A 27698-nucleotide genomic window follows, 5' to 3' on the forward strand; every position below is an offset into this window, starting at 1 on the left:
CGAAGCTTCGGCCAAGCCTGTACCATGGCATCCAACCCCAGCGGGGCTGGATGTGAGAGGGAGAACCAAAGTGGACAGTGGGACGTCTCTCGAGACGCAAACAGATCCACTTCCATCGGTCCGAACCTCTCCCATATCGACTTCACCACCTCCGGATGAAGTCTCCATTCCCCGGGCCTCAGCCCCTGCCTCGACAGGATGTCTGCTCCCCGATTCTGAACCCCTGGGATATACATTGCCCTTATTGACAATATCTTCCCCTGGGACCAAAGGATAATCTGATGCGCCAGTCTGCACAGAGGGCGCGATCTGAGTCCCCCTTGTCGGTTCAGATAGGCCACCACTGACGTATTGTCCGTCCGTATTAGGACGTGGCGACCCTTGAGGTCTGGGAGGAAGCTCCTCAAAGCCCTGAACACAGCCATCATTTCCAGGCAATTTATGTGCCAAGTGCGATGATGGTCCTGCCACAGACCCCTGGCAAAGCGGCCGTCCATGACCGCGCCCCAGCCAGTAAGGGAGGCGTCTGTCGAAACGGTTTCCCGGCGACATGACACCCCCAACACTGGCCCTTGGGATAGGAACCAAGGCTTCTTCCATATTTGCAGAGACTGAAGGCACTTGCGCGTTACTCTGATCATACGGAACGGATTCCCTTTGGGTGAGAACCCCTTGGTCTTCAACCACCACTGGAGGGGCCTCATGTGAAGGAGGCCCAGAGGAATAATGTTGGATGCCGCTGCCATGAGGCCCAGCATCCTTTGAAAGTGTTTCACAGTGACGGCCTGGCCTAGCTTCACCCTGGATACCATCGCCAGAATTGACTCGATACGTGCGGGAGACATACGTGCCTGCATTGTAACCGAGTTCCACACGACTCCCAAAAAGGTCGTGCCCTGGGACGGTACTAGCACACTCTTCTTCAAATTGAGTCTTAACCCCAATTTTTGAATATGGCCAAGAACGACATCTCGATGCCGAACTGCCATCTCCCGAGACTGGGCCAGAATAAGCCAGTCGTCGAGATAATTCAATACCCGAATCCCCTGAAGTCTCAATGGAGCAAGGGCCACGTCCATACACTTGGTAAATGTGCGGGGAGAGAGTGCTAGGCCGAACGGAAGAACCCGATATTGGTATGCTTCGCCCCCGAAAGCGAACCTCAGGTACCTCCTGTGACATGGAAGGATGGAGATGTGAAAATAGGCGTCTTTCAGATCTATCGTGACAAACCAGTCCTCGGACCTGATTTGATTCACGATTGTTGGAATGGTCAACATTCTGAATTTGAACCTTCTCAGAGACCGGTTCAACACCCTGAGATCCAAAATTGGCCTTAACCCCCCATCCTTCTTTGGAACTATAAAGTACCGGCTGTAAAACCCGGACTCCCTGTCTACCGGAAGAACACGTTCTATGGCTCCTTTCGACAGCAGAGTCTGTACTTCTTGTTCCAGCACCTGAGCCTGCTCTGGGACCACCGCAGTGAGCACCACCCCAGAAAACTTGGGGGGGCGGTGCGCGAACTGCAGTCTGTACCCAACTCGTATTATCTGCAGGACCCATGGAGATATGTTGGGAAGATGATACCATCCCTCTACAAAATCTACTAAGGGTACCAGCCTCTCGAGGCTGGCCTCCGGTGTCTCCAGGGTATTCTCTTCGACTACCTGAAGCTGAATATTGGCAGGCTGTAGTCGATTCGGTCCCTGCGACCATAACCGATGTTTTAAAATCGTCTTTTCGCTGGAAATTGATGCGGCCCGAAACGCTGTTAACGGCGGACCTGCATCTTTTCCTAGAGGGCCCCGCTGCGAGAACAACCTCGGTTGTCTCACTGCGGAGGGGGCAGCCCTCTGAAGTCCTGCCGTGGCTAGGACCTCTTTTCCGAAGTCCTCCTAGCCTGAATGACGTCCCTCAGGTCGCCCCTCTGGCCGGAGGACTTCGGTTTTTGGGAGCGTTTCCTCTGTTGCCAAGACCCCGGAGGGGGGGCTCTAGAGGAAACGCTCTCCTTCTGCTCTGCCCTATGGGAGGAGCTGGCTGATGGCTGGGGCTGATCGCTTTGCCCCACCCTACTAGATTTGGCCTTCGCTTTCCGGGGGAGGTACTGCTGGAACGCCGCAGATTGTTTCCTCGACTCCTGAAACCTGTCGACAACCGAATTAACGGCGTCGCCGAACAGGCCAGAAGCCGAAAGCGGCGCATCCAGCAGGAAGGACCTATCCTTTTCTTTAATTCCAGATAAGTTCAGCCACAGATGCCTCTCCGTGGCCACCATGGCCGCCATAGAGCGGCCAATAGCGCTGGCTGCTTCCCTAGTGGCCCGGAGAGACAAATCTGCGGCCTTCCTCAACTCCGCGATGTCCTCAGGAGTAGGCCCCTCCCCCTCATCCAAATCTTTCAGGAGGTCGGCCTGGTATGCCTGCAAAATCGCCATCGAGTGCAGACATGAACCAGCCCGACCCGCCGCCATGTAAGCCCTGCCCACTAGTGCAGATGTTTCCCTGCAGGGCTTACTAGGCAACACCGGGGTCTTTAGGGAAGACGCCGATTCGGGAGAGAGATAGCTCGCTAAAGCCTCCTCCACCTTCGGCATCTTCCCATATCCCATATCTCGAGCCCCCACAACATTGCTGTAATCTATTATACTGGGACTCGAAATACGGGACGAATGCGGTCTTTCCCACGATCTCGCGATCTCTTTATGGAGATCGGGGAAAAACGGCAGACCCCGGCGGTGAGGCTGTGACCTGCGCTGCAGGTAACGCTCGTCCATTTTACTTGTGACTTGCGTTTCCTGCTCATGTTGTGGCCAGCTGATGTTTAGTCTGGCCACAGCGCACGTCACAACCTCCACCAGCTCCTCATAATTCAGGCCGCGTGATGGCGCGCTGAGATCACGGTCGTCCGCATCAATGCTGAGCACGTCCACTTCCTCAGAAGCAGACAGCTCAAGCATCGGGACCTGATCGCGGGCAGGAGAAACCGCAGCGCGGGCTCCCACACCACTCTCAGAGGCCGCGGGATCAGCCGATGGAGAGCGAGAAAATGCCTCAGCATTCTCACTCTCCTCCGCCAGATCCCGCTGCGAACCCCAGGATCTCAGTCGCCGCATCGCCTCGACAAATGCGGGACCGGAACCCTGGGGAACGCGAGCCTGACCGTGCTCGTCAAAGCACGCCAGCCGGGAGCGCAGCACTCTAATAGGCATAGCCTCACACATTTCACAAGCAGCCCCCTCGAGAGCTGCCCGTGCGTGCTGCACTCCCAAACAATTCACACAAAGAGAGTGTGCGTCCCCACCCGTGATGTAACGAGGGCAGGGATGCACACACTTCTTGAACTGCTCACTGGCCATTCTTTTCAATAATAAGACAAACAACACCAAATAAGACAAACAGTTTCAACATAAAGCGCTTGCTGAAGAGCGAAAGCTAGTGTGTGTTGTGACAGCGTCACTTTTATACTTCCGGGTATGCCGTCACATGTTACGTCATGACGCAACACCAATCAGGATTGGATTAGTTTCATTCATACTTCAGAGGCGCACGCTTAGGGAGCGTCCCCAAAGAGTCGATTTTATCGACGCAGTGTTGAGTTCCCTCGATAGGGAACATCCAGTATGCGGCAGTCCTGTGGGCGAAAAATGCCTTGTTGATACTAGAGGTCAGAGGAGAATGGGCTGACTGATTCAAGCTGATTGAAGAGCAACTTTGACTGAAATAACCACTCGTTACAACCGAGGTATGCAGCAAAGCATTTGTGAAGCCACAACATGCACAACCTTGACACGGATGGGCTACAACAGCAGAAGACCCCACCGGGTACCACTCATCTCCACTACAAATAGGAAGGCTACAATTTGCAATAAGAGGCTACAATTTGCAAGAGCTCACCAAAATTGGACAGTTGAAGACTGTAAAATGTTTCCTTGGTCTGACGAGTCTCGATTTCTGTTGAGACATTCAGATGGTAGAGTCAGTATTTGGCATAAACAATAAGAACATGGATCCATCATGTCTTGTTACCACTGTGCAGGCTGGGGGTGGTGGTGTAATGGTGTGGGGAATGTTTTCTTGGCATACTTTAGGCCCCTTAGTACCAATTGGGCATCTTTAAATGCCACAGCCTACCTGAGCAATGTTTCTGACCACGTCCATCCTTTTATGGCCACCATGAACACATCCTCTGATGGCTACTTCCAGCAGAATAATGCACCATGTAATAAAGCTTGAATCATTTTAAAATGGTTTCTTAAATATGACATTGAGTTCATTGTACTAAAATGGCCCCCAGAGTCACCAGATCTCAACCCAATAGAGCATCTTTGTGATGTGGTGGAACAGGAGCTTTGTGCCATGGATGTGCATCCCACAAATCTCCATCAACTGCAAGATGCTATCCTATCAGTAATCGCATTTAATGTTGACTGGTCAAGTGGCAGGTGCATATAACGGTGATTGGTCGAGTGGCAGGCGCATATAATGTTACTGGTGAAGTGGCAGCTACTCCTAATGGTGACGGGTTGAGTGACAGGTCGAGTGGCAGCTCCCCCTGCCACGCAAAGGTTTTACCCCTACTGGGTTCATAAAAGAGCCACCAATTTTTGTTGTACACAATGCCAGGTTTATTAGACTAAATTAGGGAAACAGCTAGAGAAGAGAAGAAATGCTTTTTATGTATATTTGTCTTAAGAGTGTGTGGTCATTAAGTGCTTGTGGATATACAATATTTTAGTTAAACTATTTTGTGCATTTGTAGGCTACTAATGTCTTTAGTCTACTGTTGTTCATAACAAATCCATAGAAGCAATATAATTATTTACCGTGGTAGAGGTGCATTGTGTGAATGTACCTGTGTTGAAAGGTTTACATCTGCATCCCAACTCAATCTACTGCATCTGTCTACTCGCTACTATCGAATGTGCATTTCTAAGAGACAAAACATATGATTTTAATTTGTGAAATGTTCGCTTGTTTGTGTTGTCATGTCCAGATGATAAAACAACAAATGTCTAGTGTCTGGTTTCAACATCTTTCACTCAGGAACAAAAATCTGCCTTTAAACTAAGAAATACAAATTTGACAAAAGATTTAAAAATTTATTATGATTCATTATATCGACTTAGGATTTTTTTTCTTTATTTATTTTTTGGCGATATCGACCCGCCCTTAATTGATGTACATTTTGCTACTGTTGTTTACTTATATTTATCATATTGTTATTTATGTCACATACACAAAATAACACATTTATCATAGTAAGTCACATATACCTTTTAACTAGTGCTGTTCTTTGAATTTCCTATTCAACAAATAATTATGAGAAATACATCATGGTTTTCATAAAAATATTAAGCAGCAACTGTTTTCAACATTTATAATAATAAGAAATTTCTTTACCACCAAATTAGCGTATTAAAGATAAATGATAATATGACACTGAAGACTATAGTAATGATGTTGAAAATTCAGCTTTGCCATCACAGGAAAGAAACACATTTATAATGTATTATAATTGAAAACAGTTATTTTTAAATGGCAATAATTTCACAATATTACTGTTTCCCCTGTATTTAATACAATAAATGCAGCCTGGGTGAGCATTATTAGAGACTTCTTTTAAGAACATTTCACAATCTTTGCGAACCCAAAATTTTGAACAGTATTGTACTGCCAAACCAAAAAAAAAAAAAAAAAAAATGGCAGAAGATTTTATGAAGGAGAAAGGAGCGAGAATTGTCTCATGTGAGTTGTTCTCAGAAGAGTCACAGGGGGTTCAAGCAGGGCGTAGGCTGTGTCACTATTGTGTGGGAATGAATGACTGAAGCTGCCTATACAGTAGGCTACTTTGTTCTTGACGCAGCACACAATGTTTTCGCTTTTTTCATGTCTGCTCTGTTTTCATTTCTCTATAGACGGTGCGTCATGGATTTCCCTATCAGCCCACAGCTCTGGCATTTGACCCGGTGCAGAAGATCCTTGCCATCGGCACTCGTTCCGGAGGAGTACGTCTGTATCCTTTTTTCCATCAGTGATCCAATGCTGTTTCCTCCGCAGTGTAATTTCAAGACTTTGGCAGGGCTTTTGGGCTTTGGGATAGCTGCTTTCTGAGGTAAGGTATGATGCTGTCATGTTTCCTTGCTTTAAAGACCTCCCTATGGCATAGAGGGGTGTAAGACCATTTGACTGACACCCGAATCGCTGCACAATGTCACAAATGCATTAATACTGAGAATGACTGACAGAAGAAAATTGAGAGAGACAGTTCCAACATAGTTGGATAAATAATGGCTAAACATGAGTATTGGCCACTAACAGAAAACTGCATTAGCTTAGCATTTTTGTTGTATAATTCTTTGGCAGCATTATTGAACAGGCCTGTGTGGATTCTGTGCCTGCAAAACTCCACAGAAAATGAATTATAGAGCGAAATCAGTGTTCTTGCCTTACCAGTAAGCCTACAGTAATATTTTATTTTCAGAGATGTCTGATTCGGTTTGCTGGGTAATTTCCCGTCTTCGGTCATTGTTTGCGTTTACGTCATGTAAACAATAAAAAAGGACCAACTACCACTGCAAAAAGAAGTGCACTTTGAGAAGCACATTTTTGAAAAAGGTAAATTGCTCCTAACAGATGTTGACTGAAAGCCCAGAAAATGTTCCTTTAAATATTGTTCCAAATGTGGTGATGCTTTAAGCAACTAATAAGACTTAAAGGTCGTGTTCACACTTGGTAGGTTTGGTTCAGTTCAAACAAACACTAGCTGCGTTTACATGGTTCAATCGGAATGAAATCAATCCGATTGATGAATCTGAACACAGTTTAGATGAAATAAATAAAATAATCGGATTGATGTGCGCGTTTATATGTCACAAGATTCAAATCGGAATTGATTTTTTGACATGCGCACACTGGTCGCGCATTACTATTCTCCTCTATTGGTTCTTTATTTTTTTTAAACAACAGACTTAATATTTTTCCGTCTCTGGTCATGATTTGGAGACGATGAGCACCATTTTGCCACGCTGCTTATATTTATCACGCAGTAAAACAAGTGTTGATGAGAATGTAAAACGAGCACTGGTGGGACGTTGTCCTGCTTTACTTCACAGACACTGAGTGAAATGATATTTTTTTTAATAACGGAACACTCATTTATATGACACTTTATTCAACAGGAAGAACAGCTTGTTCCGTGCGTCATATGTCATTATGCTATTCCAACGCCATTGCACATGCGCCGTCCTTTTAGTTTCAGTTTTCAATCTGGTGAAGTGCATATTCTCTCGATCGGATTACAAAAGGAGTAAATCACCCCTTTCAATCGAATCGAAATTCCAGTTGGATCGGGATCAATCGGACCGATTAAGGTGTTTACATGAAGGTTTTTTAGTCTGATTGAGCCGTCAATCTGATTATAAGCGTCCATGTAAACGCAGCTTATGATGCGTTTGCTCTGTTCACTTGAACATTTCTATCCAAACCCTGTGCAGAAGAGATGGGTCTCAAAAAGATGGGTCTCAGTCCACTTCCAAACAAACTCTGGTGCGGTTCGAATGAAATTGCGTTTTTTTTTTTGTTTGTTTTTTTATCTTTAGGTTTGGTTTTGAAAATTACAGTGTGAATGCTTAGTGAACCAGGACTAAATATATCATTTTGTGCCAAGAGAACTAAACTACGTACCCTAAGACTCAGTGTTGCTACATTTTCCACATTTCAACATAATTCAGCTCATGTTCCTAAAAAAACAAAACAAAACAAAAAACAGCTTAGAAAATGTAAAGTGTGCAGTTTCCATGTCGCAATTATTAATTTCAATACAGATATAATGAATTTTAAATTCGCCAAATAGATAGAGCTCACAATTTAGAAGAGCATTTTGAAGTGAAAATATCTGATTTGTGGTGTGTGTAATTTCTTTTCTCAGTCGCATGAATAAATGAATCACGTTCCTTTAACCCGATCCCAGCACTTGTACAGCTCAAGTGACTGGAGTGTTTTATGATTTGGAAGCATTGCCTACAAAGAAATTTACTCAAAATGTTTTAGTTTGTTTTAGTTGGTTTAGTTTTGTCATTAATGATGATGCTATTTATTTGGTTAATCACAAGCGATATTGAGAAAACAAAGTCTGTGTGCAGGAGTCAGACTGTAGAGTCAGACTAAAGTCAGACTGTAGAGTAAGAGTCAGCAGGAAGTAGAAAGAAGAAATGCAGACAGATGAAAGGAGGGAGGGAAAGAGAGATAGTGAGCCATTTTTGCATCATAGTGAATTAGCTTTGTGCTAATTATGGACCTGTCATTACCGTAGATAACTATGGAGTGTTACTTAACTGTGAAAAGCATGACTCTCCCTGTCTCTCTCTCTCTCTCTCTCTCTCTCTCTCTCTCTCTCTCTCTCTCTCTCTCTCTCTCTCTCAATCTGTCCTTACTTTTTTTCGGATACTTTTTCTTCTACTGTTTGTGTCTTTCTGTCTGCCCTTTCATCCGTATGTATCACATAACTAATGAGACATGAAAGGAAGGGGTTTTCACTCTGTTGGGAGTCATTTCGGTGTCGCTGAAAGTTTTGGCATTGACTATTGTGTAAAGTCACTGTGCACAGATTTTAGATCATCATTGTATTCTGTTGCATAACATCCACTGCAAGGACCTTTGATAACTATATAAGATATATACTACTAAATGTAAATATGCTAAATATACTACTTTTAAAAAAAGTTTTGGGGTCAATAATATATAATATTTATAAAAATCTTTCCTGTACACATCATAATATACTACTGCTTACTGATTGTGTTTGTTTCAGATTAAGTTAGCATTTTGTTCATCCTCACTTTTTATCTTTTCCTGGGCAGAATGATATATTTAGTTCTTGTTCAGAGCTCTGTATTGATTGAAAGGAGCCAAAGTTAAACATTCACACTGCACTATTGATTATCAACCTCTCTGTGCACTCACTGCATACACTGTCTGCAAATCATTTTTTATAGGGGAATACTCAATGTCTGCAAGGGTGAACTTGCATTTGTGCTTGTTTTAGAAAGATCTGTAAATATATTAAAATAGAGCATCTCTTCGTAGCTTAGGAAAGAAATACAGGTGGCAGGTGTTAAACACGCTAGTATATGTACTGTGTATAAAAATAGGCATCATGCTGATGTAAGCAAGGAGCACATTATTTCCAAAAGTTCAGAATGACTTTACTGAATTGGTATGAGATTGATTATTTGTCTTCATTCATGGGGCTTATGCAGTTAGCTGACTGCAGTAAAGTGAATGCCTCACCGATCTTAGCCCTGCATACTGCAATCCTGCCAAGATCTGCATCAACACACACAGATGACATCAATAAAACCGGTCAGTAAGAAGCAATGTTATAGAACCAATAGCAGCGCATTATAACGCAGCACATCCATGTATCACGCACGCTCTCATTTCATTCAAATACAACTTGCCGTTTTGAGCCTTCGTTTTTGATTGTATTGAAAATGAAAATCAGAGATGTATTATTTACAGAGTTTGATAATATTGTTGTGATCATCTTGTCTGGATGTTGTACGTTGCACAAAATGGTGGTAAGATTTAAAACGTTAATCTCAATTCATTATGTCCCCGGAATTATGTGGTAAAAAATATCGATATAATAAGTGTACATACTGTAAATAACGTTACATTATTATCTCTTTAATGTCACTCTTAATTGAATGTGTTCCTTCTTCTTTGGCTGAAACCCACTTGCTGCAAACTTTTCTTCAAGTGAGTGAGATAAAATATTTCAACTCATAATAACATTTTGTGCCCATTTTTATCCCAGACGTAGTTTTGGTATTGGGGTGAAAGTTAATTTGCCTTGTGTTTGCTATAAGTTGCAACAGTGGGTGGTCACAAAAGATGATCGGCAGATTTTAAGTGTTTCCCCTTATTGGAATAGAGTTATTATTAAAATCGCGATAATCAAGCACGGTTTTAATGATAATTCAATTTTCAACGATAATACTAACCATAATTTTATCGTGGTTTATCGTGAAAGCGGTTATCCGGTCCCATCCCTAGTGTTCAAAAACAAAGTAATTCTAATTTGATGTGAATCTCTGAGAGTTTGTAAGATTGTGTGTGTGTGTGTGTGTGAAGAGTAATAGAATTTTCCTCTGTGATAAGCTGTCGATTCTCATCAAAGCAGACTAGTGGAAATAGAGAGAAAGAGGAATTGGTTGTGGACTGATGATGAATTTTGGTGAGATGGCAAAACAGAGGCGGGTAGAGTCATGTAACCCTCTGCATTATTTTCTTTCCCTTTTTATTTTCTATTTTTTTTTTTAAGAGGGGAGAGCGAGGGTGTGAAAGAGCAGGAACTGTTTTCATTATCAGTCAGGGCACGTTTAGAGTTCACCGCAGCCTCTGTCCAGTTAATGTCGGAATGATGGGCGAAACACACAAGCACTCACATGCTCATCCAAACACATCTAACGCAGCGTCACAGAAACATGCACAAACACCAAGGCAATGACAGATGCCTTGTGCGTGTGGTCAGAGTGACAGTGAATAATGCTGAGATCTTAGCGCTGATGCTGATAGTTAACACGCTGCTGCCATCTTTCCTGCTGACAATATGTCACCCTTTTTTACAGGCTCTGTTCATATTTATAACATCTTTGCTCCAGTTCTTTCGTGCTCATTATATATATATATATATATATATATATATATATATATATATATATATATATATAAATATATATTTTTTATATATAAAAAAATATATTTTATATATTTTTTTGCTTTCTCAACAAAAAATACGTTGTTAAAATCAGATGGGTTAGAGTTTCGTGGTTTCTGGAAGTAAGGGTGCACAATTTTAAATCAATATATTTTTGTAATTTTTCCATGCTGTTAAATGGGCTCTTCTGAAGTTTTCCTTTTTTGAAAAAAACAAAAAAAAACAAAAAAAAAAACCTCTTGGTAGTCAGTAAATGAGATATCACTAAAGACAGACACTACTGTTCCAAAGCTTTTGATCGTTATCACAATTATTTGAAATATTGTTATTATTTTGATACTTTTATTCAGCAAGGAAACATTAAATTGATCAAAAGTGACTGTAAACCCATTAATAATACAAAAGATTTCTATTTAAAAAAATGCTTTTAAGTCATTTAAACTTTTTATTCATCAAAATATTCCTGAAATAAAATGTATCCTAGTTTTGTTTTCAACATTGATAAAAATAAGAAATGTTTCTTGAGCATATTATTTCTGAAATTATGCTGAAAATTCAGCATTGCCACCACATGAATATATAACAATTTAAAAAATATATTAAAATAAAAAGTTATTTTTACACAAAATTTCTGTATTTCACTATTTTGATCAAACACATGTCGCTTTGGTGAGCATTAAGTCAAGTCAAGTCAAGTCACATTTATTTATATAGCGCTTTTCACAATACAGATTGTATCAAAGCAGCTTCACAGTGATAACATGTAAGTAGCACAACACAGATCAACAACATTGCTAAACACTAAATAAATAACCCCAACTGAGCAAGCTCAAAGCAAGCCAAAAGCAAGGCGACAGTGGCAAGGAACCAAAACTCCATCAGATTGGATGGAGAAAAAACCTTGGGAGAACCCAGGCTCAGTCGGGGGCCAGTTCTCCTCTGGCTTACATTCATATTGTTTAAATATAAATATTAAATATAAATATTGTTTATGAATCAAACGGCGCCATAACATATCGCAGGCGTTGAGTCGTCTCATCACAGGCGTTGAGTCGTCTCATCACAGGCGTTGGGGCATCCGAAATCCCCGTGAGAGGCTGGACACAAAACTGGACCTGACGAACGCCATTTTTCTCGGGACAAGCGTCCCGAGATAACAGCAGAAAGGCAGATGGGAAATAATTAGCATAGCTGATGTTCATAATAATTTCCGTTATAACTCACAAACTCTCCGTAACCCGAACTCTCCGCAACCCAACCATACGCGCCGACCCGTTTGTCTAAAAGGCTGTCGAGCCCCACTGGTGCGTTAAGCAGTTTCAGTGGCAAACGGTTCCGTATGGCATAACAGAGGACTAGAAGGTAAGCATTATGTGAATGCTTGACTAAAGAGATGCGTCTTTAATCTAGTTTTGAACTGTGTCAGCGAGTCAGAGGCTCGGACCGTATCGGGAAGGCCATTCCAGAGTTTTGGAGCTAAATGCGAGAACGCCCTCCCTCCTTTACTGGACTTCGATATCCTAGGAATGACCAGAAGCCTTGAATTTAGTGATCTTAAGGAACGCGGTGGATTGTAGGGCGAAAGAAGGTCCGTTAAGTACATAGGTGCTAAACCATTTAGGGCTTTATAGGTCAGTAGTAGTATTTTGTAGTTGATGCGGAACTTAATAGGTAACCAGTGTAGAGATGATAAAATCGGTGTTATATGATCATATTTTCTTGACCTAGTAAGAACTCTAGCAGCTGCATTTTGTACTAACTGTAGCTTGTTTATTGAGGATGCAGGACAACCGGCTAATAAAGCATTACAGTAATCTAGTCTCGAGGTCATGAATGCGTGAACTAATTTTTCTGCATCAGAAATAGATAGCATGTTACGTAGCTTAGCAATGTTTCTAAGGTGGAAAAAGGCTGTTCTTGTAACATATGAAATATGATTTTCGAACGACAAGTTGCGGTCTAGTATAACACCCAGGTCTTTTACTTTTGTGGATAAAGTAACAGGACATCCGTCTATATTAAAGTTGTATTGTGAGAGGTTTTGTGAGTAGTTTTTTGGACCAATAAGTAATACCTCCGTTTTATCTGAATTTAATAGCAGGAAATTACGCGTCATCCAGCATTTTAGAGACCCACGACAAACTTTTGACTGGTATTTAACCGGTTTCGGTCCTGAATATCACACAGATTCTTGGCCAGAAAAAGCTGATCTGTGGACTAGGCTTTGTTTATGAATGAAACCCTAACGTAACGTACAATGGCATTGTCTCAAATGGTGCTTTCTTTCAGTGGCTGTCACCTGTGCAAGTCTGTCACTTGCGCACAAGAGTCAACATGCACAAATCAAAACGTTTCCCAACTTTTAGAGTTTTTGTCTACTTGCTCTAGTTTTTTTTTTAAACATGTTTTGTCAGCTGAAAAATTACTTTGTTAAACTACAGTACAATCTATTGAGGACATTGTACTTATACCCTTCACAGCCTCGTTTTCATTCCTGTCAAACATTAAACATGATGCTACCCTGACTATAAGGTCTATAGGTTGTTAAAAAGATGCAAGGAAGAGAACACCAATCTTAATTTAGTTTGCAAATATTACAATGATGTCACTGACATCATTAATATTCATCCTGTTAGCAAATCTCTGTGTTGTGGAAAATCTTGCCAAGCCATATGCCCACGATTACACACGCTCAGACTGTAGCGAGGGACCCGTGTAGAGAACCTAATTACATTTGATTTAAACTGATTTATAGTGAACAGCACTAATTAAATTAATGAGCATTTTATGGGTGCAACGAGATGCAAGACATACACACACCTACACACAGACACATATTTTTATTTATTTATTTATTTTTTTTTTTGTCATGGCATACAGTATGTACTTTCCATTAAAGGGACACTTCACCCATTTGCATTAAGCTTTGTATCTTTAGAAACCCAGTCATATTTTTGAATGGTCATGGTTTATTCCCTTATTTTCCCCTGAGATGGGAGAAATAAGGATTTAAGTGTTTTACTTCCTGCTTATTATGTCATAAAAATTATCACATTTTGATGATCGTCATCGTCATTTTGCGTCATAATAAGCAGGAAGTCACATTTCATTGAAAAGTGTAGAGACTACAAACATTACCTCCTCATTATTCCAGGGTGTGGGACCCACTCACCCTACAGGCCTATTACAGATCAGTGGGTGGGACTTCACTTGCAGAAACTGAAATCAATATCAGCCATCTTGTTTGGAAGCTAAGCTAACAAGTGCTGTGGTGATAGGAAGTATGAAAATGATGGAAGAAACTAAAAAAATGATATGGAAGAAGAGGATTTTGAAATTCTTCTGAACATTTAAACCTTTTAATAGTAAAATGAACAAATACAAAACAAAAGTATAAGCCAGCAGCCCCTCATTAACGACTTCTGTCCACACACAACATAAAATCAGGCCTGTTTCTCTCTCAATCTGCCGTCGTCACTCCTCCTCAATGAGAGATGCGAGACCGGCTACGCCACCGGCCTCGCGCTGCTCTCACGCCCCTCGCCCTTGTCCTGCTCGCCACAGCTAACTAACTAGAAATTTTGTGTGAAATGAATTTCAAACTCTGTTGGCAGCTAAAGTTAGCCTTGTAGACGAAAGAGTGATTTCTCTGATGTTTGCGCTGTTCCGGATTAGTGGGTGTGGCTTGCGGAGCTGTGCTATGTGGTGCATTTTGGGAGTTGTTGTCTTACATACAAATGCGCCCTTTGGTTAGTCTTTTCTCGGTCAAGAGGGCACCAAATTCAAAAATTCGTTTACATTTCGACTACATATATGATCCACTTCAATAAAGATTAATGTTGAAATGGGTGAAATGCTCCTTTAACTTCTGTTTTTTTCTATTTGAAGAGTTCAGATGCAAAAGCCTCTAAATGCCATTTGAAATTTTCATCTTTAATGATGATTTTTATCAAACTTGTATATTTAAGTTCAGTAATTTCACTTAAATAACAATTAATAGGTAATTATCATTGCCATTTAAGTGAAATTACTGAACTTAAATATACAAGTTTGATAAAAATTATCATTAAAGAAGAAAATTTCAAATGGCATTTAGAGGCTTTTGCATCTGAACTCTTCATTTTCTATCCCCTGACCTTAATAGAAACCTTTCGGCAATTTTACATTTTCATAAAAATTTAATTTAGTGTGTTTATTAAGTTGTTTCCTCAAGGGACGTTTGGCTTTTCCACACAGTGAAGGGGATTTCTGTTTTTATTGTCCATCTGGAAACATGTTCCCACAATATAAGCAAAACCTGACCCACACACATATTGTTTTTTTTTTTTTGTATATAGTTGCGGGCATTTTTCTTCTAGTTATGAATATAGGAAAAGGTTATAGAGATATTCAAAGCAGCGGACAAGAAAGGTCAATCATGTGTGATTAAGGTGTGTGTTTGAGGGCTTTCACTCTTTACTTAATTAAAATAATATTCAGATTGTTTGTGTGTCCTTGAGGCTTCTGTCCCTTCAGGCTTCAGTTAACCAGCATACAAATTGCTTCTGTGTATTATTTGTTGTGTGCTTGCTTATGTTTATGCGCATTTCTCGGTGTGTATGTGTGCGCTATGTTGATTTTTCTCCTAATGTGCATGTGAACTGCCTTTTGACCTGGTCTCAGTTTGACAGAGTGGTCAAGTTTTGGCAGATGTTGATTGGCTGATTATTAGATTGATGGAGGGAGTGCGGGGGTGGGGTGGCGTCGAGGCAAGGATGGAGACGAGAGATAAATGGCGTTATTCGGTCATTGTGCAGAAATGATTGCAATTAGAGTGACTGAAAGAAAGGCCTATGGGCTTGATGATTATGGAGGTGGAGAGGTTGAAGAGCAGGTCAAAAGAATGAAGGAGGAAAAAAAAACTGATTGACTAACTGGCATAGGCACACGAGCACATGCACACATACTTAGCTCTCAATTGTATTCACACTGTGGCTAACATTTGTGCACTCTTAGAAATAGAATAAAAGCTTCTTCAGTGGCTCATTGTAGCACCTTAGGTTCAGCTGAGAACTTGTAGATCTTCTGTAGAACTGAAAGTAGTTTACAGGTAAGAACCTCCAGGTTGTAAAACCTAATAAATGTAGACGGAGAGGCCCAGCCTGCCGCTCTACAAATATCTTAGAGTGTCTACTCCAGACCCACGAAGAGGCCACTCTTCTAGTGGAATGGGTTCTAATGCCTAAAGGGCAATGAAGGCTTTTAGACTTATAAGAGAAAGCGATAGCGTCAACTATCTATCTGGGCATGCTTTGTTTCGAGGTAGCTAGACATTTTGCGCGGTCACCGAACGAAGTGAAAGCCATGAGGAAAATAGTTTTGAACGAGAGACACCATAAGTCCACTGACTGCAGTGGCTCGAAAAGGTCACTTTTCATAGCCTCTAGGACCGTGGAAAGGTCCTAGGCTGGTTCAAGGGCGAGGAGGATTCAGTGTCCTAGAAACGGATGATAAGATCGTTCCTTCCCAGTGACCAATAGGCGCGCAAGCTGCGTCACATACCTCTGCTCTGTGCAACATTGTGTTTTACATACAGGAAAAAATAAAGTGTAATTTTTTGGCTTCAGTATTCTCGAGAAAAGGGATTTTCCCATAGCAAAAGCTAGCTTGCGCAACACAAGAGTACTCTCATAAGAGAACTTCCGGTTCCATCTTCCCAAAGTCAATGGGTTTTTTGAATGGGGTTTTTGTTAAACGATTGAAATAAGGTCTAGGGTGAACACAAGCTCAAGATATTGTCAATGTTTATGCTTCAACATAAAATACATCAGTATTACCCCACCAGTGTTTTTTAAAGCTGTTATGTGTCTTGAAAAAGGCAGTTGCTAACAAGTGGCTAAATGGGACTACAGAGCCTGTCGGAGACATTAAACGTCATCATGGCGAACAGATAAGTTCATTCCGCTTTTACTGCCTCTTTATGATTAAAGTTCTGCTCTTATAATCTACTCTAACACAAACTTTCTGGGAAAACTTTTAGATAAAAACTGAAACAGTTGTGGGAAGCTTAGTGATGGCAACATAGTGTTGTTTGTTGTGAAATTCGTAACAGGTATGTTTATCTGTGAAAATTATCTTGATGGACATAACGTGTAAGTATCATAAACTTTTGTTAATTACAGAGCTTGTTTTTTAATGATAATTCAAAAGCCTACAGAGAAATCCTATTGGGTTTTTGGTAGAGGAAACCAGTGTGATGCTAGCTGATGGTTGGCCTTCAACGTCATGTCATACCTGCCATTTCGGCATCGGCAATTTAAAACAGTTGAGTTTTATCGTTTTCAAATCCATTCAGCCAATTTTCTGATATTTAGAACAATATCGGTAACCAGACAGTTTCTGGTCTCATTGACTTCCATAGTATATATATTTTTTTCCTACTATGGAAGTCAATGATACCAGAAACTGTCTGGTTGCTGTAATTCTTCTAAATATCAGAAAATCGACTGAATGGATTTGAAAACGGTAAAACTCAACTGTTTAACTCTGGTGTAGTTGTAACATGAGCCTATTTCCAAAAAAAGTGTAGGATCCCTTTAAAATTTTCTTGATGGTTTGATGGTCCAGTGTAAAGTCCAATGTATTTGTTGTATTTGTATTTGCACCACCACATAGATGGTTTACTGAAGAACTACAGTATAAAACGCTCAATAAATCTACAAAAGGTTCTCATAAGGTGCGGTTAAACTGTAAAAACCCTGTGTGGTTAGTACCTTTGTAGTCGTATAAACCTCTATTATGAAACTTTTATTATGTAAGTCAGAAAAAGTAGTTGATGGGGGTTAGTGAGGGTGAACATGCTACACATTCTGTCCACACAGGCATAAATATGGTCCCATGAGATTCAGGGACAGATCAAATCTCACACAGACACATGTGGGCCTGTGCACAATCGATATCCTCAGAAGTCAAGGCCTCCCTGATTGCCTTTCAGGTGTTCCAGATGAACGCAGGAATAGATAGAGCACGAGAAAAAGAAAGAGAAGACATATGTGTGTACGGAATGTTATTAAGACCAAGAAGAATAATTTGCGTTTTCCAGCACTAAACTTTTGATAAAAATTTGAGAAAAAAAGGACAATTGGAATATTTGAGAGATGAAAATAGAGATGGAATAAAGAGAAAGAGATGGATGGATGAAATGAGCTGGACTGATTTGATGGGCCCCTGGGCTGTTAGTGTGTGAAGCTAACACACACAGACATTTCTTAATTGAAATCTGTAACTTGACTAATTCTGAAAAGAGTACAATATACACTTTATTTTAACATGTACCTAATGTTCCATCTCATGATTATCCTTTGTTGTTTGGTCCGTTTTCTTGTAAACTCTAATGTTTGAGACATGACTTGCATAAAATGATTAACCCAAGATCATATGTGTAGCTATTTAGTCTCCATAAACTCCACTCTTCATCCCCCATTTGTTAATTTACTTTACATTTTGCTAACTTTATGACTCATTAGTATTTTAAGAATCTTGTAGATTCATTCCATAAACACCCAATGAAATTAAACATTCAAATGCATTGGCTCACACACCTCCAGAGGGTGTGACATCTTCACTCTTTAAAATCACTCATCATCAAGATCAGCTCTCTCTTTTCTTCGGGTGGCGGTTCATCATGTAACTCCTTCATGATCTCCCCCTTTTCCTTCTTTGTTCATTTCCCCAGACAAGTAAATGAACTTAGCCTGAATTGTTTATTTGGTAATTTACTTCAAAGACCTTTAAACCTTCTTTAAAAGTGTGCGCTCTGGACCATCCGCAGACCACATGACGCTCCGACGGCACACACACGACACAAGGATGCTCACTCACGCAGCCGTGTTCAGCAACATAAGATAACCATATACTGTATGCAAGTATATTCATTTATCAAGCTTTCAGAGCAGATTGTGTTTTTCCGTGTTGTCTCTCAAAGGTTTTAAGGTCTGTAATTTGCCACTGATCTTTCCAGATTCACTCATATTCTACATTTATGCAATTAATAATAATCTTTTGTGGGTAATTGTCTTGGTACGTATATTAATGAAGATGGAGGGAACATTATCCCTTTTTGGGAGATTTAACCCTTGTGCTGCATTAGATTTTTAACACCGTTAAGTGCATTAAGGACCAAAAATGGCCACATTTGACAAAAATGACAAACATTGCCTAAAATATTATATATTATTATTATTTTCCACTTTTACCAAGTTAAATCTTTTAACCAGCATCAGTCCTCATCATAACTACCAAAAATGTATTCAATTTCAGGATTTTAAACATTGCCTATTGCCTAAAATAAGGTGCATTTCCACCCACACTGTAAAAAGTAATAAGTTGACTTTACTAGGAAAAGCTGTGGAAACTGATTGCCTCAAAATTTTCAAGCAAATTAGGTCTTCATTTTTGAGTTGATGCTACTCTCTACTTCTTTGTAGAGTTAACTTGTGTATTTGTAGAGGTTACCATAAAACTTGAGTACAGGTAACTTAATAATCTCAAGTTAAGGCAACTTACAGATTTAAGTTGAGATTTGTAAGCAGAACTTACACAAAACAGTTAAATTAACATGTCTGCTTGTTCTACTTACTAGAGGAATGTGTGGAAACTGATTGCCTTAAATTTCTCAAGCAAATTGTACTCAAAATTCTGAGTTGAGAATACAAAGAAAGACAACACATTTGGCAAACCACTAGAATGTTTATTTGTTCAACAACATGTTAAAACATTACTGGCCCGCCAACAACATTTTAGAAATAAAGCACATAATGCACTCAAGAAAAAAAAACAAAGTACTAAAGACAATAAAAACAATGTTTCTTTGTTTTTAACATCTTTACAAAGTGGTTGAAAGCAGAGCATGCAAGTCACACAGTTTGGTACAGAATTCCTTTCCTACTACAGTTCTCTTTAAAATTCCCTTCTTATAAAACTATTCCAAAACCAAACAAGTAACATCCTTTTAAATAAGGATTTTTTTCTTTCCTTTTTTCTTTTCAACAATTGAAAAACAGTGAAGTATCTATAAAACAGTACTGAACAATTTTCTTTAGAGTTCTCTTAAATGAACACTCCACTGTTTTATTTCATATTAAGGGAATAGTTCACTTTGAAATTAATTTTTGATATGATGTATCTTACTTCAAGGGCATCCAAGATGTAGGTGTCTTTGTTTCCGCAGTAGTTTCAATTTTGATATTTTTAGGTCAAACCATTGTTGTCTGTCATATAATGCAGGTCTATGGTCACCACCTCAAAGAGCATGCACAGAGAAGTCCAAATTAAACATGATTTAATGACTCGTAAATGTAAGTACACATTGATGGCCTAAGACACGAAACGAGCGGTTTGTGTGAGGAAACGAACAGTATTTATATCGTTTTTACCTCTTGTTAACAGCCATGTCCAGCTGATCTGGATCAGATGTCCAACTGAACCGTATTGAACCATGTCCAACGTTCTGCAAGAAGTGATCTCGCGCATCTACGTCACGCATTGTTTACACAGAGATTTACCTTTCACTAAACATATTTAGATATATCGAAATCATTTTTTATTGCGATTTCCTGTATATCTAAATATGTTTAGATCTTCACAGTGAAAGGTAAAACTTCCGAAATCTCCGTGTAAACAATGAGTGACTTAGACGCGCGCGAGATCACTTCCAGCGGAACGTTGGACATGGTTCAGTTCGGTTCAGTTAGACATCTGATCCAGATCAGTTGAACATGGCTGTGGTTCAAGAGGTAAAAACGATATAAATACTGTTCGTTTTCTCACAAACCGCTCATTTCTTGTCTTAGGCCATCAATGTGTACTTACATTTACAAGTCATTAAATCATGTTTAATTTTGACTTCTCTGTGCATGCTTTTTGACGTGGACCCCCTAAACATCCATTGTATGACTGACAGACAAGAACGGTTTGACCGAAAAATGTAAAAATTGAAAATACTGTGGAAACAAAAACACCTACATCTTGGATGCCCTTGAGGTAAGATAAAATATATCAAAAATGATTTTCAAAGTGAACTATCCCTTTAAACTATGTTATTTCCTCACAAAGACGAGTTGATACATACCTCTCACGTCTCAGTGCGTGCACTCAATCGCTTTAGCTCGACGCGACACATTGATAGCACTTAGCTTAGCACAGTTTATTCATTAGGATCCAAAAAGAGATGAAGTTAGAAGCGACCAAACACCTCCACGTTTTCCCTATTTAAATACAGTTACACGTTGGTAAGTAGTTACATGACCGAGAATGGTGTATGATTACACCAGTGTAAAATGGATAACTATAATGTATGGCGGAATAGCACTTGTGAGCACTTCGACTTGGCGCAGTAATATCATCACTCCTAAAAAATCCTCTCATCATCAGTAGTGATAATATTACTGTGCCAAGTCGAAGCGCTCTCAAGTGCTATTCCGCCATACATTGTAGTTCTCCACTTTACACGCTTAGAAAAGTGGCACATTTTATTTTGTCACCATACTTGGTCGTATAACTACTCGTGTAACTGTATTTAAATAGGGAAAATGTGGAGGTGTTTGGTAGCTTCACTGCTTGGATCCTAATGAATGAACAGGGCTAGTTAAGGGCTATCAAAGTTTCGCTGCACGTCAGAGAAATTAAGTGTACGGCAAACTGAAACGAGAGAGGTATGTAACAACTTGTCTTAGTTAAAGGGTTAGTTCACCCAAAAATGAAAATTAAGTCATTAATTACTCACCCCCATGCTGTACCAACCCCGTAAGACCTTCGTTCGTCTTCGGAACACAAATGAAGATATTTTTGATTAAATTTGAGAGCTGTATAACTACCACATTGGCTCCTAAGGGACTGCCTCTTGACGGCCCAAAAAGTCAATGAAGAAAATGTTTAAATATCCCAAGTGACTACCGTGGCTCAACTATATGTTTATCAAGCGACGCGAATACTTTTTGTGCGAAAAAACAAACAAAAATAACGAGTTTATTCGACTATTTTTTTCTTCCTTGTAGGCCAGAACGAGACTTCCTTATAGATTTCCACGACGCATGCGCGAGAATTGCGATCTGAAGTGGTGTAAGCTGGTGTACGCAGATCGCAAATCTCGCGCATGCGTCGTGGAAATCTATAAGGAAGTCTCGTTCTGGCCTACAAGGAAGAAAAAAATAGTCGAATAAACTCGTTATTTTTGTTTGTTTTTTCGCACAAAAAGTATTCGCGTCGCTTGATAAACATATAGTTGAGCCACGGTAGTCACTTGGGATATTTAAACATTTTCTTCATTGACTTTTTGGGCCGTCAAGAGGCAGTCCCTTAGGAGCCAATGTGGTAGTTATACAGCTCTCAAATTTAATCAAAAATATCTTCATTTGTGTTCCGAAGACGAACGAAGGTCTTACGGGGTTGGTACAGCATGGGGGTGAGTAATTAATGACTTAATTTTCATTTTTGGGTGAACTAACCCTTTAAGGGAATAAAATAGTTTAATATAAAAAAAATGGTGGAGTGTTCCTTTAAAGACAGCTCATTGCTTGTGGAAGATTTTCAAGATCATCCACAACCACTGTACCTTCCAGAATGATTGCCGTTGTTGTGGCATCAAGATGCAGGGAGTAGGGTATGGCAGCGGTTGCAGACGATTCGGGAATCACTGTCAGAACTCATTTCAATGTTGGACATATCTTCATTGTCATCACAGTCCTAAAAATGGGAATAGCATATAACAAAAATTAGGTCATAGAACAAGACATATTTTAACGGAACACTCCACTATTTTTTCATATTAAACTATGTTACTCTCTTTACTAAGACGAGTTGATGCATACCTCTGTCGTCTCAGTGCGTGCACTCAATGGCTCTGGCGTGCGGAGACACTTTAACACTTAGCTTAGCCCAGTTTATTTAAACAGAGAAGCGACCAAACATCTCCACATTTTCTCTATTCAAATGTGGTTACACGGCCAAGTATGGTGACACAAAATAAAATATGGTGGTGTTTGGTCACTTCTAACTTCATCTCAATTTGCATCCTAATGAATGAACTGGGCTAAGCTAAGTGCTAACAATGTTTCTCCATGCACCAGAGCGATTGAGTGCAGGCACTGAGACGAGAGAGGTATTCATAGAGAGGTATTCATCAACTCGTCTTTGTTAAGGGAATAACATAGTTTAATATGGAACAAAATGGTGGAGTGTTACTATAAAGGGATAGTCCACTCAAAAATTAAAATCTTGTCTTAATTTACTCACCCTCAAGTTGTTATAAACCTGTATGAGTTTTTTTTTTCATCTGCTGAACTGAAAAGAAGATATTTTGATGAATGTTGGTAACCAGACTGTTGAGAGTAGCCATTGACTTCCATAGTGGGAAAAAAAAAACTATGGAAGTCAATGGCTAATCTCAACTGTTTGATTACCGAACTTCTTCAAAATATATTATTTTGTGTTCAATATAAGAAAGAAACTCAAACAGGTTTGGAATAACATAAGAGTGAGTAAATAACAACATCATTTCATTTTGGGTGATCTATCCCTTTAAGAGCACATAGTCATTAAAATATGAAACTAAATTAATAACCCTTTGTGTCTAAATGTAAAGGCCTTTTCAAAGAGGACACAGCAGTGAATCCAGGGGGAAAAACATTCATCAAACCACTGCATGAAAAGACAAATAAAACTGATGGCCGGTTATATAAATTAAAACTAATATAAAATGTATCTTCTAACTGTCTTTTTTCTTCTAAACTCTTAATTTATCTTTCACTTTCTTTTCTCCAACCCTTACTTTGTTTCACTGTCCTGACAGTTTTTCATGCCTTTCTTCTTGCCAGATATCAACTGTTTGAAGAACAATTAGACTGCTAAACAAGAATCACATCGGAGATGAAAATACTTACAAAAGATGTCTTGTAAAAATCATTGTGGTCCTCCTCGAAAAGTAGTGGTAGGCCATGATGAAGAACGCTGTTCGTTCCGCATTGATATTAGATTTCTGCAAAGTTATAAAAATGTATATTGAATAGCACTCGATAGTAGCAAAACGTCAGAGCAAAAAACAACAGTAAAAGCAACATATGTTTTGCAATCGAGACATAATTGTGATATGTCGATGAGCTTACGTCATTTTGAATCTGCTGCAGAATCTTAAGTTTGGAGCCAATATCTCCAGATTTAGCCTTGAATTTATTGATGAAACGTTGAGCGAATCTGTCACAAAATAAAGACAAAATAAGGTAATAACTGCTTGTTAGTTACACTTCTTAATTAATGCGTCATGTAATTAATTTTCATGTGAACGACACGTGAGCATTGAACTTTCTAGAAAGAAGGAAAGTTACGTTAGCTGCTATCTAGGCCGCACAGCCAGGGTTTTTACATTTTAGATAAACCCCAAACTTATAAACGATTAACACAGCATACAAACTGTAACTAATACAAAAAAAAAAGTGTTCAGTAAAAATCGTTTTTTAATCTAGTAACTTATGCTGCTTGTCTCAACTGGTCTCATTCGACATAAAACTAACGTTACTTCAGTGTGTCTTTTCCTCTTACTGCACAATGAGCAAAATAAATTCTGTTTTTAAGCTATACAATGACATTAAAGTTGATAAATAGTTGTTCAAGAGGCTAGCATACCTAGTTTTGCTGCCGCATCCATTCCCGAACACGAGCTGAAGTCCCTCGTCGATATCGTCTCGTCTTGACGTCTTCCTCAAGTTCAACCGTCCAATTGCGCAAATGCGCATGCGCGAGTTAAAAAAAATAAAATAAAATAACCGAGTTGTTTCGTCTTATGCTGAAACTTAATAACCAAAGTAAATGTATAAAGATTTGTTACTAAAAATATAAAGGACTGTGAAGTAGCAGCCGATGGGCTTGCTTTTTATCTTCCCAGTTATTTTTTTAAGCGTGCAGGAAAAAAAGATTCAGAACCTATTAACTATATATTAACCTATTAACTATTTTCAAACTAATTGTATGGTATTTACTAAAAATGTTGTTAATTTCACTATTATTATTATTATTACTATCCAAATTCTGTGCTCCAGAAATTTTCAACAGTGTACCAACAGTGTACACTTACCAAACTTAAGTACAATGTACTAGATTTGTTTAGTTTGACTATTGCATCCACCTAAAAGTTCACAGTACACAGTGTAATCAAGTTAAATCAACTAAGTTTCTAAAGTAAGTTAAATTCACTAGTTTTTCTTAAGTAGAATCAGCAATTACTTTTTACAGTGCATAGGGAATAAATATGTAGTGACGTCATTTGGTGGAATACACTATATAATGCAAATATAAGGCTTTTGCTTCAAAATGAAAGGATGTTTGTGCAAAAATCATGTTTCATGTATTACTGACAGCCTCAGATTTAAACAACGTTTTAATGGGTTTCAATGGGCCATTTTTGGTCTTTATGGTGCTGAGTGTTACTATTTGATCTACACAGTGTGTGTTATACATATTTTGCAAAATAGGATCACATTTTTTACATGTATCCAAAAAGTCACAATTTTGCCAAATTTCATACCATTTGCATTAAAACAGCCAAAATGGTCAAAGAAATTAAACTGCAAAAGACCAAAAATGTCCCTAATGCAGCATAAGGGTTAATAATGTAAAGTTTATCTGGTTCAAACCTGTATGAATAATTATTTATTTTGAATTATTAGTTATTAAAAACATATTCCCTAATTTTACCAGAGAGACTCTACATATGGAAATTTTGAGGTTTAGGAAATAACTAAATGTTAATATTCGTGGTAGTTCTCTCACAGTTACTTTGATTCAAATTCAAGAACAATATAGCACACAAACAGAATGTTCGCATACACAAACACATATGCTTTTACCTGAAAGAAAATGCTGTTTTCTGTCATATGCATTTTTCATTCCCACAGCAGCAGAGCAGCAGGTGGTTATTTTATCTAAAAAAAAAAAAAAAAAAACTCTAGCACTGGGCTATTATCCAGTGTCCTTTTTCCCTCATTTCATTTCATTTTTTTTTTTTTTTTTTGCAATCAGTTCTCTGTTCTTCTATTATCGCCATCGTTATAATTAGTGATTGCCCTTGAACGAGGGACATTCCTGTCATTTATGCTTGGCCTTTTAGATAATGTTAGATTTTGATTCCTGGACTGATTAGAGTGGAAAGAGTGCTTGTGAAAGAAAGTGCTGTTGGGAATTGTGACATGACTTTATTCCACAAAGTTTCACTAACAGAGTTAGAGTGCAGAAAATAAACAGAAAGAAATCAGTGTATAAAATTATTGCCATATTTAGTTTTAGTTACATTATTTTGAGTTATTTTCTAATGTGTTACGTTTGTTAAATTTATAGATTATTGTTATCAACTTGTTTGCAATTAGCTTATGTTGTTTCTGCTGTTATAAAATGTGATGATTCAGATGTTTAAACGTACAGCATAGAATTTGTGCAGCAAAAATGACATTTGGAAAAAAAAAAATGAACGTTTCACCGGTTGTTTACAAAAAAATTGACGGTCTTGATGTTGACATGTCAGAACTATCAAACAATCTAAGAAATTCTTTTGAAATGCCACAGAGCCACAGTGTTTACATTCTTCTGGAAGTCAACTTTGATAGGTCCTGGTTGTCTCTGTTTAGTATAGAGCATCACTAGAGGAACTACTCATCCCATAAACCACTGCGCCTCACTGAAGTCGACTGAACCCACAGTGAAAAAGCCTTTTGAGTGACTTCCAAATCTGACGACGGACACGTGAACATTTTCCTCCAGTGGATTTTATATAGTAAATGTGCAGGGAAACTTCTTTTCCTCGATTTACTGAGGCTTATATGTAAAACGCATTTGCAGCTGCACAGCTAAAACATTGAGCATCTGGCTCGCTCAGGCTGTGCTGAGGCAACTGCACAATCCAATGGCGCGGGGCCGGGGGCGTCTCTGAGGTGCGAAAAATTAACTTAGCCCTACGTCATTACACGATCTTCAGTCTTCACGTACCTTCGCAGGGTTTTAGACACGTTACATGACTTCCACCAATCAGATGCATCACTGTGGGATTGTGGGATTGTTCAGGATTGTGGGTAATGAAGTACTTATCCAATACATCGCGGATAAAAGGCATTTATCTTAAAACAAGGTTAGTGCCCCATGAACTTTTGCCATTTATATGAGCATATACAATCACTTAGTACAGCCATAGCTGTTTTTAACCTTTTCACGCATACGATCACACCGGTGTGATCAGTCTTGGCTGGTCCCTGGAGTGTACGATCACACCGGTGTGATTAGAACGGTTAGTGCCTCATGTGATCAACAGCTAAATTCAAACTTGCTCTCGCGCGTTGGCTGGTGCTGAGGCAGAGACGGACGCACTCAGTGCTGTCATATATCACAACTATTGATTGTTTTCAACCACATAATAATTATTTTAGGTTTCAGACATTTAAATACACATAAGTACTAGCAAAACAATGATTTTGAGTTTATAGAATACACACTTGATATCTATGGAAGCGGCAATAATTATCCTTTCAAATGTAATAAGACAACACATTTTATTCATATCAGATACACATAGCTTAACATTTGACCCTATTCTTCTCCCAGTTCACCAGCCATTTACTTTCATGTATTTTGTGAGAAGTGGAGGAATTGACATTGTAAATCAGACAGATCCGATTCTCTGAACTGTACAACAAATTAAAATGGCGCCACCCATTGTGCATACAGCTCAACTAACGCGATCATAATGAATATGTTTAAACAACAAAACCCATCCACTTGCACATATTTGACAATCGGAATATCAGTGTTTCATGCTATAGCTAATACATTTGTGAATGTTTTTAATAAAAAAGGAAAAATTACATAAAAGCAGATCATCATTCATTCAACGCTGTGTTCTGGTTGTGCTGTGTCACGTGACAAGCAATGACGCGTCACCATGGAAACATTAAAGTGGCAAG

General features: G+C 39.2%; 1 protein-coding gene and 1 long non-coding RNA gene across 9 annotated transcripts in view; one reads left to right on the forward strand and one right to left on the reverse strand.

Moving 5' to 3' along the window:
* stxbp5l (syntaxin binding protein 5L) overlaps nt 1-27698 on the forward strand; it is a 160728-nt gene that overhangs the window by 19648 nt on the left and 113382 nt on the right. For all 8 annotated transcript variants that reach the window (XM_039682068.2, XM_039682072.2, XM_039682069.2 and 5 more), the window contains exon 2: nt 5918-6015. In XM_039682068.2, the coding sequence (XP_039538002.2) occupies nt 5918-6015 (98 nt within the window). The remainder of the gene's footprint in view (nt 1-5917; nt 6016-27698) is intronic.
* Nucleotides 22041-24489, reverse strand: LOC148978338 (uncharacterized). Its single transcript, XR_016169289.1, has 4 exons — nt 24379-24489; nt 23862-23949; nt 23640-23734; nt 22041-22443 (listed from the first exon to the last, which is right to left on the reverse strand). It is a non-coding gene; the product is annotated as an uncharacterized LOC148978338 (long non-coding RNA).

Source organism: Pimephales promelas, chromosome 7, assembly GCF_988280905.1.
Source record: "Pimephales promelas chromosome 7, fPimPro1.hap1.1, whole genome shotgun sequence".
Lineage (NCBI taxonomy): Eukaryota > Metazoa > Chordata > Actinopteri > Cypriniformes > Leuciscidae > Pimephales > Pimephales promelas.